The sequence below is a fragment of the Pongo pygmaeus genome, chromosome 5 (genome assembly GCF_028885625.2).
Source record: "Pongo pygmaeus isolate AG05252 chromosome 5, NHGRI_mPonPyg2-v2.0_pri, whole genome shotgun sequence".
NCBI classification, from domain to species: Eukaryota; Metazoa; Chordata; class Mammalia; order Primates; family Hominidae; genus Pongo; species Pongo pygmaeus.
The window spans coordinates 155,950,020-155,966,395 of NC_072378.2; the positions used below are offsets into that span (position 1 = coordinate 155,950,020).

General features: G+C 40.5%; 1 protein-coding gene across 2 annotated transcripts in view; it reads right to left on the reverse strand.

The window, feature by feature from the left end:
* Positions 1 to 16,376, reverse strand: part of NOX3 (NADPH oxidase 3) — a 60,475-nt gene that overhangs the window by 786 nt on the left and 43,313 nt on the right. Inside the window, exons 11-13 of one of the 2 annotated variants that reach the window (XM_054491677.2) lie at positions 15,229 to 15,375; positions 11,110 to 11,234; positions 782 to 935 (exon numbers count right to left, since the gene is read on the reverse strand). In XM_054491677.2, the coding sequence (XP_054347652.2) occupies positions 809 to 935; positions 11,110 to 11,234; positions 15,229 to 15,375 (399 nt within the window). In that variant the 3' untranslated portion in view covers positions 782 to 808. Of the gene's footprint in view, positions 1 to 235; positions 936 to 11,109; positions 11,235 to 15,228; positions 15,376 to 16,376 lie in introns of those variants that run through there. The other variant, XM_054491678.2, reaches the window with a different exon arrangement.

Consider the following 16,376-nt stretch of genomic DNA (forward strand, 5'->3'; position numbering starts at 1 on the left):
CTCAATACTAGTCATGCTTCTCAATGCATTTTAAAAGGATGTGAAGAAATGGAAGTGAATTTGAAAAAGAGTGACAAGATGATGGAAGGGCTTGAATATATATCCTAGGCCAAAAGGTTAAGAATTTAGTATTGTTTGGACCAGAAAAGGGATAGGAAAGGGATGATTTGATTAGCATTTTCAAGTATCTAAAGGATTTTTGTGGAAGATAACCTCCATTGGTGATTTCTCCGGTCTACAGAGGATGAACAAAAGCACAAAAGGAGCTTAAGTTTAAAGCAGAAAAGATCAGGTTTGGATATAAGGTGGGTGTCTCTGCCATAAGGGAAATGAAAATTTGAAATGATTTCCAAAGGAGACTTCAAGCCAAGAAACAGCATGAGTCTCCATGTTGGATGTAATGTAGGGCATGGAAACAAGTTTGGGAAAGACAGCCTATGCCAGGGGTCAGCAAGCTCCAGCCCACAGGCCAAATCCAGCCCGCCCCCTGAGTGTGTGGATGGTCGATGTGCGAAAAGTGACTTTTACAATTTTTAAAAATTTCATGTTATAAGAAAATTATATGAAATGTGACTTCAGTGTCCATCAGTAAAATATTATTGGAACACAACTATGCCCATTCATTGACGTTACTATTTGTGGCAATGTTGGCACTTTACAATGGCAGAGTTCAGTAGTTGAGAGTGGGACCGTACAGTGCACAGAGCCTAAAATGATTACTGTTTGGCCCCTTATGGGAAGAGTTTCCCAATCCCTGACCTGTATGATTGCAGCCACTTACACAATGCCTGGACTTGACCTCCAAAGTCTAGAAGCTCTCCTTGTTGTAATAGAAATGAACACCTCTGGGGTCAGCTGATGAATACAAGCGGCACATCTTTTGAAGTGTCCTCGAGAGAGCTTTAGGTCCACAGAAGAACACACCAATGCTGCTGCTGCAGTAGGGGTAAGAAAAGGAAATAAAATGTCACCAGGAGGCAAGGCCAGCCAGAAGCCAAGACAATGATAAGATTAGTGAAGTGGTTGTGGTAGTGAGGTTACTTATTTATTTTTCTCCCTCCATGTCGTTTTTTCTTAGATTCTTTTTTTCTACCTACTTTCAGCACCATGCTCTCTCCCAGGTTCCCAGCATCCTCCCCTAAATTAATCAGGGAGGTGGAGCCAAGAAGACTGAGGCTGGAAAGGGGCCATGAAACTGTTGAGGGGTTTTGATACAACACCTGGCAAAGTTGGCACTTTACAATGGCAGAGTTCAGTGGTTGAGAGTGGGACCATACAGTCCATAGACCCCAAAATGATTACTATTTGGCCCCTTATGGGAAGAGTTTCCCAATCCCTGACCTATATGATTGCAGACACTTACACAATGCCTGGACTTGACCTCCTTTTTGGCCAGGTGACCTCGATTCATGTCTTCTTGGATACGTGACCAGATGTTAACTTCCTGAGAACATAAACCTGGTCTGTTTTATTCCAGCACCTGGAACAGTGCCTGGCATACAGTGGACGATCAACACACATTTGCTGAATGAATGACTAAATGGCTTTCCTGAGTATTATCTGCGTGGTCTTGGGCAAGTCACTAGACCTCAGTTTCTGCATGTGTAAGATGATAAGGACTACGTTGTATGTTTTATCAAAAGCAAGATGAGATAATACATTCAAAAGGGTTTTAAAAAGGTTAGTTATTACTAATATCCTGTTCAGTCCTGCCTTTTTATAGATAATAAAATTCATGCTAAAGTAATAGCAATTTAATTAATTTCTCCTGTTGGAATTACTTTAATTTTCAAAGAAGGCCAGAAGGGAGAGCTGGAAAAGAAAAAGACGTTACTGAAAATATAGTCACCCAAACGTTGTCATCTCTAATCTTGACATTTCAGAAAACTATGTCAGAGAGGTACTTTTTGCATATAGTGACTATCCCAGAGCTGCTCAAATGCCTTGCGACTTAGCTTATATATAAACACCACATCTGCACGGGGTTTCAAAGTTGTTTCTGGAAGTTGGGGTGCATCAGTCTCTATAGAGATTTTTAGAGACCGTGTCTTTTTTCTCTTGTCTTGAATATTGCTATTCTTTGTAGCATTTTTTCCAATCTCTAGTGTAAGCTGAATTAGTTACTCTAGTGTGGATCAAAAGTTCTCAAGCTTTACTGTGCATAAAATCATCTAGGCAGATTGTTAAAATGTAGATTCCTAGGCTCGAATCCAAGAAATGCATGTTTAGTAAGGATCTCGGGTGGTGTTGAGGCAGATCGCCCTGTGATCCACACTTTGAGAAACACTGTCATCAAGACATTCTTTGGGCTTCAGGACCAGCTCACTATATTATCTGTGTTTCTTCAGACATGGATCTTGCTGGGAAGTGCCTATATAGCCTAGTTCTTCTTAGCTCATATGTTAACATGGTTCTCTGCCATGTATCATAGCCACATTTTAATTGTGTGTTCCAGGACCATCACATCCACAGTAGAAATTGATGGTTCCAGTGCATTTCAAACTCCAGCTTCAAAGGAACTTATCAATGGCTTAATTTACAAATGACAATATGTTTAAAATGTAGCAGTACTACTTTCAAAGAAATCATTCTCATGGCTAAATTCGAGAAGGTAATTTTTCAGAAAATATTTCCCACGGAAAAGTATGAGTTTATGGCTTAATGAAGAGATTTTGAAGTGTTGATGGAAATAAAAAGCAATGGTTAAGAGTGCTCTTGGCTCCACCACTTCATTGCTGGGTAACTTTGGGCATGTTAATTACCTTCACAAAGCCCCCAGTTTCTCATCTATAAAATGGGGAGAATTATAGAATCTAGCTTCTAGAATCTCTGTGAGGATTAAGCAAGACATTGCAGGTCTGGCCGCTGGTCACGTGCTTGGCCCATGGTGCGCTCTCAGGAACGGCTAGCTTCCTGATGTTATTTTCCCATGTGATGGCTATTGGTGTCTGCCTGCTCCGTGAAGCTGAACAGAAGATGTGGTACAGGGTGTTAACACAGAGGTGATTATGTAGACTTACTGAGATCAGCACTAGATTTTTGAGCTCTGGACTGAAACATTTTGAATGGTAGACGGGTCAGGTGAGACCCTTCCCAGTGAGGAGTCACAGCTTTGCTTTGTGTCTGATGCCCAGAGGTGTCCTTGCATCTATTTTCAAAGATGCTGTTATGGGTGGTGATATTTTTCCATTAGTGTAGATGTCACCAAAGAGATTGCCCACTGGCCCACTCCAACAGGCTAAGACTGCCCTTTCGTTTGCAGCCACAGTAACTGCAGACCTGATGGTGCCCTTTGATGCTCTGCCTTTAAGACTCCATTTCAAAGGATTCTGATTGCTGCTGCCTGGTGTTCTACTGGTGTCCCCAGCAGTTCACAGCTTCCCTGCGTCTTTGAAGTTGTGGCTATCACACTGCACAGCTAAATCCACACTTTACTCAGGGGCCATAACCGCCATGGTGATGCAATCACCAAAAAGTCTCACAAAGGCCATTTATTATCTACCTTCTGCTAAGGTGGAAAGGTCAGCCCTTTACTGGCTCTCTGTGCATCACTGTCCCCACATACAGCATTCTTCTGTTTGCCTGACTTACTCTTCTCGGCATTTGTGACTCCAAGTATGGAGAATTTCTTGTCACAAATGCATACTGTGAATCACAGGGCAGAGAATCCATACAAAGCGGTTAAGGGACAGATGTGGCAGCTTCCCTTTTTTTTTTTCTTTTATGAGGCAATGGACAAGTGCAACAGAACCCTAATGGGGTTGGTAAAGAAAAAATTCTTCTGTAAAATTTAATTACCCACAATCGCTTGGAATTAAATGGAGACTCTCTGCAAAAGAAGTATAAAAACGCAAGGTGCTAGTCTTCAGTTTACAGCCTGCAAGCCACAGAGCTTGCACACGCATGGGGGAGCTGGATCGAGGACAATGTTAACGGCATTGATCAGTCTGGGCTGCTGACTTTGATGAGAAAAGGACAAATTTTACACAAGCTGCAAAGATGGCTAACATTCACAGCGTTATTTTTAGCTCTGATAAACAATAAAGAAAATTCTCCTTTCCCTCTCTATGTCTGCTAAATAACTATTATGCTCTTCTCTGTGGGGTTGGTGCATTTTTCAAAAACAGTTCAGCGATGCCATGCATGAAAGGCATCCAAAATATCACCCACCAGGAGATTTCAGCCCAGCAGATATATGGGCGTGTGGGTGCGCCCGGGAGTAATCCCACCACCTCGCTGAATTCCCAGGTTCTGCTGCCGTGAGCCCTTCTCTCCTTAAATTGTATGTTTGTTTTTATGTGTTGGCTTTTATGCTTGGTAAGTTATAACCCTGTAGGGGCAGACCCTAAACCCCATTTAAAAAAAAAAATCAAATTACTTTATACCCTGAGTGCATTCTGCAAATAAAATCGATAAACAGAAGCTTCCCGTGGATTTATGGAGGCTTAGAAAGAAGATGAGAGCTACAAACTCTGTATCAGACAATGGACACAACTTCTGGTTAATCCTTTCTAGTGAGTGTTTTTCATTAGAAATGCCTCCAAATGATTCATCACATAATTATATTTTGTACAACACCTTCTTTTTTCAGAACCGCAGATGATAATTGTGCTGGCCAGCTTTTTTTTTTTTTTTTTTTTTTTAACCTATCTCCCAGTTAATTTGTAGCAGCCTACGACATTACTTTTCTCTGTGTCCTAATTACTCAGTTGCTCATGAGTTGCTGCAGATGTCCCTAACCAGGCTCACTGTTGTGATTCTGCTCCTACCCACGTTCCACAGGCTCTGTTTTCTTTGGCAGCCGGAACTGTGCTGTTCGGACTCTTGTCCCAGCTCCCTCATTGGTCTCATGGTGCTGCCACTTGCACATACTGGCCATTTTGCTAGGCTCTGAGGTGCATAGATAAAGTTGCTTATAGCTATAAGCCCTTGAGAAGCTTATGGTCAAATGGGGAAGAAAAATGAAAGCAGCTGACTTGTAGCATCGGATCCCAGGGAATGGTAGAGCCATTTTTGCCAACCCTCCCCCACCCCAATAAAACGGTAACGTATATATGCCTTCATGCATAAGTAACCAAATATTTTGCCAAACTAAAAATTTGATAGATAGGTAATGCCATTGAAGAAACTTTGCAGCATAATGATAAATCCACCCTGTATTCACCCATCTCTCCAATCCCCGCTACCACAAATGGAGCAATTTCAGCAATTTTCATTGAATCTTTACTTGGGTCTAACCAGAGAGATTGATGCCCTCTCGTGGGAAGGAACTATGGGAATAGACTGACAATTTCCTCATCATAAATTTATGGTGTCTTTATTTTTCCCATGAAGCTGTAATTTATCATGTGTTGTATTTCCCTATAAGTCTATTTCTTTGAGTATTCTGAACATTTTAGTCATATAATGAATGTTTAGGATATCCTGTTAGATAAAGGGCCCTGTATGCTATAATCAGAATGCTAATTTCTTAAAAATATCATTTTAAAACATTTTGCACATATGCACATACAAATGAGAATTGAAGGGTGCATACACAAGCAAATGTGGGTCCAGATGGACACATTTACTCAATTTAGTATAAAGGTATTTTCACGTTTCTGAAAACAATGGGTGGTCTAAAATACATTCATGCAATATGGATTAGAAGCCCCCAATCATATGGTAAGTTGACACCTTTCTTCATCGTTAGGTTGGGTTAAACTGTTCTAACAAATGGTAGTACTCTTCTATTTTTTGTTTTTTTCTTCAAAGTTAAAAGAAACATGTCTACTGAAATTACAAAAAAAAAAATGACCAAACTTTAAAGTTTTTATGGTAATTAATTACATCAAATTTACACCTAAAAGGCGTGGTGAAGTTATTAACAGATAGGTCAAAAGTAGAAAACTACAAATATTATCTGAATGGTAAGATCAAAGATTTAAGGCCTATGGAAAATTATTTATTCAATTAATTAAAAGCAACTGATCCACAAATTCAGAAAGCTGAGTATCTGTACAATGTGTGTTTATCAAAAAAGTAACTAGATGTGACAAGGGTATTTTTATTTTCATTCTGTCTACCTTCTTGGAAATATTTTCCTGATTTTCTGAACATTTACCTAAAGCTTGGGAAAGTATTGACAATGTTTACAAAAAATGCAATATAGTTTCCATTTTTGAAAAAGATACCTTTCTCTAGATTAGTAAGACATAGATGTCAATGAATGTATTTAATTAGCCTACTATATTTTAATTGGGAGAATAATTTTTAATGTTTTTGTTTTATAGTACTTTTCTGTGCTTTGTCTAACTGAAATAATATACAATTTTCACATGCATGTGAATTTGAATATATTAATAAAAGGCTTATAATGCATCCACTTAATATTTGTTGATTGTCTTTCAAAACTATACTTGTGTTTTTGTAATATAGCTAATATAATTACCAAAATTAATTACAAATAAAAACAATGGAACACACTTTTCTATTTTCTACTGTCAGCCTTTGATCTATTTTTAATTTTTCTTCTCTCTTCCTTATTTGTATTCATTTTGATGCCCATCAATTTGTTTCTCTATTACTGTTATTTTTGCAATTTTCTGGTTCCTTTATAGCTTGTACTACTCTCTTTGATCTGCTTCCCTTCAAGCTTTATTTTTGGTCCTGTTTTTCATGTTCTATAAAAAATCTTTTTGCCCCTCTTCACTTTATTCTTTTGATTTAACTCCTTCTTAGAACAAGAACAAACTCCAGCTTTGAGTGAACAGGTAAATATTTTTGAAAGAGTAAGTCCGGAGAATCCTCGGCTTCGCGCTGATGAATAGAAATGGTTGAGAGCCTACTTCAAAGGCCCTCAAGAACAAAGAACCTTTTCTGAGGCCACTAACAAATCCACCAATTTCTTCTGACCCATCTTTGCCAAAAGATATGAGCTAACGACAGGACAGAACTGTCTTGTAAGAGCAGCCAGGCAGGCTTGGGAACAAACATATCCTTGACATAATAAGGGGAAAACATACTGTTTATCTCTTTAATAACCATCCTGAGGAAAATTAATGTTACTTTGTCCTTTGTGCAGAACAGTAATTGGATTGTGTGTTTCATTTATATCTGGACAAAGGCCAGGATATTGAAATACTTCTCAATATTAGATTTTCTTGTTTAAAAATTAGATTTTATTGGCATTCTCTTTCCGAGATTTCTTCATTAAAAGCTTCATTAAACATAAATCTCCTTTTACACAGCAGAAAACAAAATTATTTTAAGAAGGTAATTTTAAAAGTCTTTGGAAAGGGTGGTGCTAAGCTTTTGACTGAAGGCCTATCTTTTCCCAGGGATCTGGCATTCCAGGGATAAAATGATTGACTTTGCCTTCATGTGTCTAATATTAATGACATGGATGCTTGAAGCTATATAACAAGTTACCATGTTCTAGAGTCTAAGGCTATTACAAATATGATATCAAAAAATTTGGGACTGGGAAGTATGCTGTAGAGGTTTGATTCGGTGATTCCAAACCTTGGGGGCCTCGTCTACTCTGGAAGAGATGAAGTCATCCATCAAGGAGAGAGACTTTGCATAGCTACTGTGCTGCAAAATACAACTGAGCATTAAGTACGTTTCTGCACTTAACTTTGATTATGGCTTCTAGAAAGATACGAGCAACAGGGAAAGTGATGGTAATATAGTTTTTCCACCTTAAAACTGATTACTCTTTACTCCCTGCAAAAAATTGGACAGGCCCACTTCTCAGCACTGAGTAACATAATTTTCTGGGCAGAGTTTGTGCAAACCCAGTTTTATCCTTGGTCTCTTGATGGTCGGTGTTCCTGGCTCATGCCTTTTTGAGGGAAGGGAGATAATTAAATAGTTTGGTTTTAAAGGCCTTCCCCACTGGGCTGCAAGCTTTGTGTGTAAAAATAAATAAATAAATAAATAAATAAATAAATAAATAAATAAACACCATGTGAGATGTCAAAAAGGGACGATCCTAGTAAAAACTGAGACTATCTAGAAGAACTGAAAACCAAGATATAGATGTCCATGTCAAAAGCCTGTGAAGTGAGAACATTTATTCCATGATGACTGAAAAATGAATGTAAAACATTTATCAGTGAATATGTATTTTTTTTCCCAAAAGGAGAAAATAACAACAAAAACCCCCTGAGTTTTCTCATATGAGCTTGTAATATTTTGTTAGTTTCTACCTACAATCTTTTCAAGGAAAAGGCAGATGAAATGATCTCGTCTCTGCTCTGGGTGGGTGTGAGGTGGTGGTGGTGACTTAGACTCAGAAGCACTGGGGGCCCGGGAGCCAGGGCTGGGTGTGGAGCAGGAGCTCAGAGGAACCGGATTCTGTGGCTGCAGAAGCCAGGATGGGTTGGAAGCACCGCATTTGGAGAGAAGGCAGAACCAGAACTGCATTCTAGGCCATATGTCAGCAAGAGTCTGTGCAAGAAACAAAATGGAGCAAGGAGGTGTCAGGAAGTGACACCTGGAAAAGCCTCCAAGGCCACTGCCACAGCTTCTGGGGCATCGGAATGAGCCCCGTGGGGTAAGAGCAAGATTGCGAGGTTGCACAGCTGGTCCATACCCTCCCTCCCCAACCCTATGCTCAAAGTGATGCTTTTCTTGGGGTCTCCCGCTGGAAAGCCTTTAGTCCCGGGCTAAATGTGAGTCAGGAGCAATCCCCACAAGCATGCCTTCAAACCATCTCTTCCCTGGGTGTAAACACTCCTGCTTCTCAGCAGGTTGCTGGGTGCAGGGTGCAGAGAGGGTTGGCAGGGGCCTCTCAGAGCACAGGGCAGCTGAGGTCTGAGTGACTTCGCAGGGAAGAAGGCGACTGGAATCAGATGGTTATGAATCTTGGACAGCTACCTGATCACTCCTTCCACATCTCCCTCCTTGTTAACCTCCTTCAAATAGCTGGTCCGGGGGGTCTAACGAATTCCATGACAACTAATAAAAAAGAAAATGGCATCTTTCTGGTACAGAGGGAGTGTGAAAAAAATGTTAAAAAGGAGCAGCCAAAATGACCAAAAGATAAATAATATTCACCAGAGAAGTACTCTGTGAAGCAGAACAAATACGAAGGAAGTACAAAGAGTTTAATGAAGCATGCTGCCTCTGCAGGAAGCCCACAAGGCAGAAGTGCAAGGACTGAGGCTTTGAAGGATGCAAGACCATGGGAAAATCGCCGGGGATATGGAAGCAGTCAGAGGTACCTTAGTGGGCTTTCATGTACTCTTACTGGTGCAATACAGAGAAAGTGGATGGAAATAAGGTCAGGGTATAGAAGACCCAAGAGGCGTGATTATTAAGGCAGATATGAGTGTCACGTATTAAACTCTGTGACCTGTCAATACAGTGTCTGTTTCCTGACCCTCCAACAGTACAGTTCTTGGAACTCTTGTCCATCTATATCTGCCCATCTGGTCATCTCAGCCAGTTTCATGGCTGCAAACAGTCCATGTGCTCACACCTCTGGCTGAACTTCTCCCCTGAATATTTGCTTCTTATATTCATCTGCCCACTTCATAATTCCATGTGGATGTATCACAGGCATCATAAGTTAAACATGTCACAAACTGAACTCCTGATACCCCATGTCTGCCAACCAGCTGCTCCTCTTAAAGTCATCGCCATATGGCAAGTGGGGATTCCATTCTATTAAACACCTTGGGTCACACCTCACATCCCATCCATAGTCAATTCAGCTCAACCTGCAAAGACTCCAGAATCTAACCATTTCTCATCACCTCCTCTGCTGCTCCCTAATCCACACCGCCACCACTGCTGAAGTCTCTGGCCTCTCCACCTCTGTCCCAGGCCCCTCACGTTCCATTCTCTTGCAGAGTGATCCCACGTCACTCTACTGCTCAAACCTGTAAGTGCCTTTCCCTCTGTGAATAAAATCCAAAGCTTTACAATGACTCGCAGCTGTCTTTGTTACTTCTCCTACAGCCTGGCTCCTGCTGCTCTCCCTCTCACCTCCTCTGTTCTGGAATCATGCCAGGAATGATGTCTCCTGCCTCAGGGCCTTGGCACATGCTCCAGTTGCCCACATGGCACACTCCTTCACTGCCTTCAGATCTTTCCTCAAATATGGAAACTGTTCTTTAATGAAGATAATATTAGGGCATGCTGACTTTTAAAAACCATAGACAATGAAGGTTCAAAGCAAAGACTGACTTAGGAGACATCATAACAATGATAACTGTTTGCATTAGTGCTCCATACTACAAGTATATTGACATTATGAAAACAACACTGGGAATGGATATTATCATCCATATTTTTCAATGGGGTGCAAAAGCTCAAATAAGCTGCCTCGTCCAAGGTCACATAGCCAGTAACTTCTAGAACCAGGAAGTGCAGGCTTCATTTCAGTTTTGTGACCCCAGAACAAGTACTCTTGCTTTTCTATATTGAAATTTATTATATAATGATAATAATAATAGTAATAATGTAAATGATAATAAAAATAATAATAGCAGTGATAGCAGCCAGTGCTTCTTGTGAACTCCATACAAAGCACTGTTTTAAGCCTGTTACATGCATTCATTAATTTTACCCTTGCAGACTCTTAGGAGGAAAGCACCATTATTTTCTGCAGTTTGCAGAGGAGGAGACAGAGTCAGTACCAGGGTAGGTAACCTGTCCAGGGTCAACCAGTGGTAAAGGCAGAACCAGGATTTACAGCCAGATGCTGGGTCCTTAACCACCACCTGAAATCCCTGCTTTGTCTTCTAACATTTTCTCTCTGCTTTTGCTAGATGTGCTAGATAGTGTACAGTTGGATAGGAGTGAATTCTCCAGTTGGGCAATTAGAGATCAACTGTACCCACCAAAGATGTCTTGAAAGCATATGTAGTTGAAGAAATACCATCTTTAAATGGAGATTAAGTGTGAAAAATTGCAACATAATCAATAACTGTCAGAGGCTGTAAGCCAGTTCAGGAGAGGCTTGTGGCCCCTGAAATATACCATTGACCACCTTTTCTAAGGTACATGTTTTGTCTCTGATGGAGATGTATGGTACTGCAGATTAACTTTTCACTCCAGCAGCCCTTGCATTTCTCCAGAGAAGAGCCCGGCAGGGAGAGGAGCAAGAGCTTGCCTTACCTGGGGTGATTGTAGGCGATCTGCTTGAACTCGTTGTTCCAGTTGGGCCTCCCATAGAAGGTCTTCTGCTTTAAGCCTGTAATCACGTCAGTATTTTCATCCCAATGTAAAGCTATGTGAACAGCCTAAAGTAAATTTGTGGCATTAGATGACATTTAGAAAAAAAATATATAAGCCTTCTATAAATAAAGAATAAAGTAATCATGTTCATTTGTAGATTTAATTAAAAAATGTGTACAGGGCTGGCAATGCTTATCACTATTTGCAGATGTCTCCAATGCTGCACTTTAGGGCAAGCATCATATCTCATTTATGTCTGAATCAGGCCTCGTTGGAACCAAGTGCCTCTTTATACCTAGTAGGTGTGCAATAACATTAACCTAGAAAGAATATTTTCCTTTAAAAGGATGAAAGTCATATAGTAAATGTGGTTAAGAGAAAGCAAGCACTAAACGATTTCCTTCTTTTCCTGCCAAACTTTTCAACAGTTAATGTCTACCTGCTATCCCCTTTCACTTAACATTGGCTCCTGGGGAGTTGAGAAGGGCATTGCCAGATTAAAGTGCTATGAAATGTCTGGGAAGAAACTGCATCTTGCAATCAGACCTGCCTAGTGGGTTGAAACGGTGTGATGTATACTGTCCGGTTTCAAGTGCTGGGAGGATGTGGAGCCTGGCAGGCGGAACATGGTGGCCAGAGCCTAGCAGGCGGCTTGGCTGCAGATCTGTGCCTAATCATTTGCCTTGGAATTAAGCGACTCCATTCAGGCATCATGTAGCTAGTGGTCAATAAATGAGAGCCCGTAGCATAAACCCTTGTGATCATTTTTGTTTGTTTGTTTTTGTTTGTTTGTAAGTTTTTGTTTTTTTTGAGACAGAGTCTTGCTCTGTCACCCAGGCTGGAATGCAGTGGCGTGATCTTGGTTCACTGCAATCTCCGCCTCCTGAGTTCAAGCGATTCTCCTGCCTCAGCCTCTCGAGCAGCTGGCACTACAGGTGCGTGCCACCACGCCTGGCAATTTTTTTTTCTTCTGTATTTTTATTGGAGATGGGGTTTCACTGTGTTAGCCAGGATGGTCTTGATCTCCTGACGTCATGATCTACCCGCCTTGGCCTCCCAAAGTGTTGGGATTACAGGCGTGAGCCACCACACCTGGCCATGATCATGTTTTAAGTTGCTGTCATTTATTTTAGCCCCTTCTGCATTCTGGTAGCTACCTTGCTCCTCACTTCTGGGGATCTGTGTTCCCAGTGCTCATCTCTTAGACCCCTATGTGGTGCTCTATTCATTCTCACCCTCTGACTCATCCTGACCCTGACCAGTTTGGGTAACAACCCTGCTGGGTGTAACTCATGCCCCAGGTTCCCACTGTAAGCCTGACTTTCCTGGCTGACCTTCTCTCCAGTCTAAAAAAGTAGTTGAATCTAGGGAGGTTTAGCTGAAAATAGTGGAATTGTCCCAACAGGTCAGGAGACAATGGCAGGTCAGATCTCAGAAATCCAGGCCAATTATATAAAAAAGACGCCTGAACTCATATGTTCATCACAGCAGTATTCACAATAGCAAAATCATGGAACTAACCTAAGTGTCCATCAACAGTTGACTGGACAAAGAAAACATGTTATATACATACTATGGAATACTATGCAGCCATAAAAAGAATGAAATCATGTTCTTTGCAGCAACATGGGTGGAGCTGGAAGCCATTATCCTAAGTGAACTAACTCAGAAACAAAAAACCAAATACTCTATATTCTCACTTATAAGCAGCAGCTCAACAATGGGCACATATGGACATAAAGATGGGAATAACAGGCACTGGGGGCTCCAAAACGGGGGGATGGTGAGAAGGGAGTAAGGGTTGACAAAGAACCTACTGGGTATGATATCCACTATTTGGGTAATGAGTACACTAGAAGCCCAAACCCCACCAGTATGCGCTATACCCATGTAACAAATGGGCACACATACCCTCTGAATCTAAAAAATAAAGAAAATATAAAAAGAAATCCAGGTCGTAGGAAGTTGTGAGCAGGCAAGTCTGACCCCAGGTGGCAGAGCTACTGCTGGAAAAGAATTGGGTTATAGGACTCCGAGCAAAAAGAAGGTGGGGAACAGTGGCAGAGGGTGTTAAGTGACATGTCAGGTGCGGGGAGAGAACGAGCAAAGCCATGGGTGTGTGACCGTGCACAGTGTGACGGGTGAACATGCATCCTTTGGTGGCTCTGGTGCCAGAGGAAACCGATGGGGGTGGGACACAGCTAGTGAGTGGGAATCAGGCTGGGAAGGGCCTTAAAGTCCTTGCTGAGAAGTTCGGGCACCATTTCACATACAAAAAGGGCCTTCCCTACTTACACTTGTGGTACTGCCAATCACTGATGTTCAAACATTTGGAATGATATTTGTCCCATATTTCTCAGCCCAATGTTCAATTAATCTCCAAACTCTGTTGATTTGCCCTTCACAATACCTCTTCCATCTGTCCCTTCTGTTCTTGTCATTTTGCCACTTTGAGGTTGTTGAATTCAGTTTAACAATTGGGTATTTCTAAAACAGCCTCTTGATTCTTTCCCGACAGAATGCACCCATTATTTTTCCTTTAAATGTTGAAATTAGTGATTTTTCTGCCTGAAATTTAGGAGTCGAAATAATTTTCAACATGTCATGGCAAAAATGTAAGACATCTATTTTAATTTACTTGTGTTTAGAAAAAAATGTATGTTTTATAGCATATTCTTGGAAGTAGTAGAGACGGGAGGGGGCAGGATTGTGTTGTCACCAAATCAACTTCAGTTCTCGGTTATGAGAACCTCAGTCCCACAGCTCCCAGTTGGCAGGGAATACCTAGGTGCACTCTGGGATCAATGCACCTTAGAGTAGAAGAGCAGGCACAGTACTTGAAAGCAGAAGACAGAAGCTGTCTCTACTTCACCAAACTGTTCATCAGTCAAAAATCCCACTTGAATAAGGAAAGTGTTTGTTTGGAAAACATAATTAACACTATATAATTCATTAAGATGTTTCAAGCCTAGTTCCCAAGAAAGCTACATTTGAAATTATCCCAAAGGATTAAATATTTAAGAAGGACTGCAAATAAGACCATAAAAATTCATTAAGCTACTGAATTTCTAGCAGAGTCTTATTCATTTGCAGAAGCAGAGTCAAATTACAGTGATGTTCTATAAGGCCAGTGTGTGTGTGTGAGTGTGTGTGCGTGTGTGCGTGCGTGCACTTGTGTGTGTGTGTGTGTGATGTACACACACAGAGCATTCATTTGTAAATGTAGTGATTAATGCCAATCTCCCAGGCTCAAATACACTTTCCTTAAAAGTATATATCAATAATAGCTGCTGATTAGAATATATATTGTGTAACCTAGTAATCACTTCATTGTTAATTCCCCTATTTGAGGAGTTAAAATGGATTACAATGTAATAGCTATCATTCAATAGTATCAACATTGAAGTACTACCATAGTCAATATTTTGGTATACATTATTTTTGGTAAATTCAATCTTAATATTTCATTAATACGATATACTGCAGAACACCTGCCAAAACAAAAGATCATCTTAATCTTAGGTAAATAAACATACGTGCACACAATTTCTAAGAACACCTTAAGAGAACAGACTCTGGACAAATCATGTATTCATAATAATTATTTTCTATAGATGCTCACATACTTTACAATACAAAATGTTGAATGTAAACACCTAGGAATCTTTTGCTTAACTATGAACAGCTCAAGGCACAGAAATAGAACCAGTCAGGAACTCAACAAGATGATACAGCCAATCAGTAATATTCATTTGATGTCACTTTTAAAGGGACAAATGCAAATTTATTTGGGATTTCCAGCCTCTGGATTGTCTTCCATTGTCTGACCCTTTCTATTCCCCAGCAAATTAACTGTAGCTTCTTTTTTTGGTTCTTTGATTATTAAAACTTGAATCACTCTTGCTAATCTGATTTTATTTTATTCTCCTTTCCTTTTTAAGAACATAAAAATAATTCTGTCATGCTATCAGAGTGCTACATAGCTCATTATTGAAATTGTTCCTCATTGCTATTAGATGAGTTCAGCAATATTGCTTATTCTCAGAGTCTTATCAGTACCTGATTTTCATCCCAGCCAGTAAGAAATATATGATAACTCAGAAAGTGTGTTTTCCCCTGCTCACTCATCCGTGTTTCCAGTGAGAGTAAGAGATCAGCAAACCACTCAAAAGCTCTTGCATCCCGGCAAATCCAGTAGAAATACACCTGTCAAGAGAGAAGGTAAGTAAACGGATCTATTCTCTTTTCATATGTGCTGATAATCACAGACTACTTTATCTCCATTAAATTATTTGAGCCCAAATGGGCACTTCTGCAAAATAACATGCTTTCTTTTTTTTTCCTGTCAGTGAACAAACAGTCACACTGTGATTTCTTTTGAAAAAATTCACAATGTGTTTGAAAAAGCCCAGAGTGAATTCAGAGAGTCAGGAGCCTGTGGGCCATGCCAGTTTCTCTGGATGAGGATCAACTCACCACATTTCTGGCTGTGCTGCTTCTGAACAAGATTAATAATCATAACTAGCTGTGCCTTTTACTGTTCCCAAAGGGGGATAAACCGTTAGACCAACCCCTTCATCTTTACTTATGACCTAAGCTCTGGATTTGAACTTTCTTCTCCAGAGACCCCAAAGGCTTGGACACTAATCCACTTCACTAGCTACGGCCTCTGGAGAGTGGAGATTATGGTAATTTCAGAATCAAGTCACACAGGCCAGAAATTTCCTCTCAGTGAAACATATCAGTGTCCAAGAAAGCTGGTGGGTGGTGGCTGTGCCTGTGTGTCAACTGCTATAATGAAATTATGACTAGGAAGAATTATTTTTTTAACTCTCGGTGTTAAGCAAATGGCATGTGACAAAAAGTAGTTTGGGTTTGCTAAAATAAAAGCTTAGTTTTTGTGCTTTGAATTTCAAATAATTGCATCTAGAAGAAACCACAGGAGATAAATCTATTAATTCTCCCAATTTTTCTCACACTCCCACCTCTTGCTGCCCACACCTCTCTCTCTTGTGCCTTCTCCTCAAAGAGATCTCTCTATGGCTTAACAATGTCCATGAGGGCTGGTCTTGATTCCAGCTGCTGCCTGGTAAATCCCTACCTGGAAATACCTTATCCAGTGATCAATGTCCTTTTCTCTCCCTCTCTGCCAGCCAGCTGGTAAGCTCACAATCATATAATCAGAGATATAAATGAGATTTAATTAA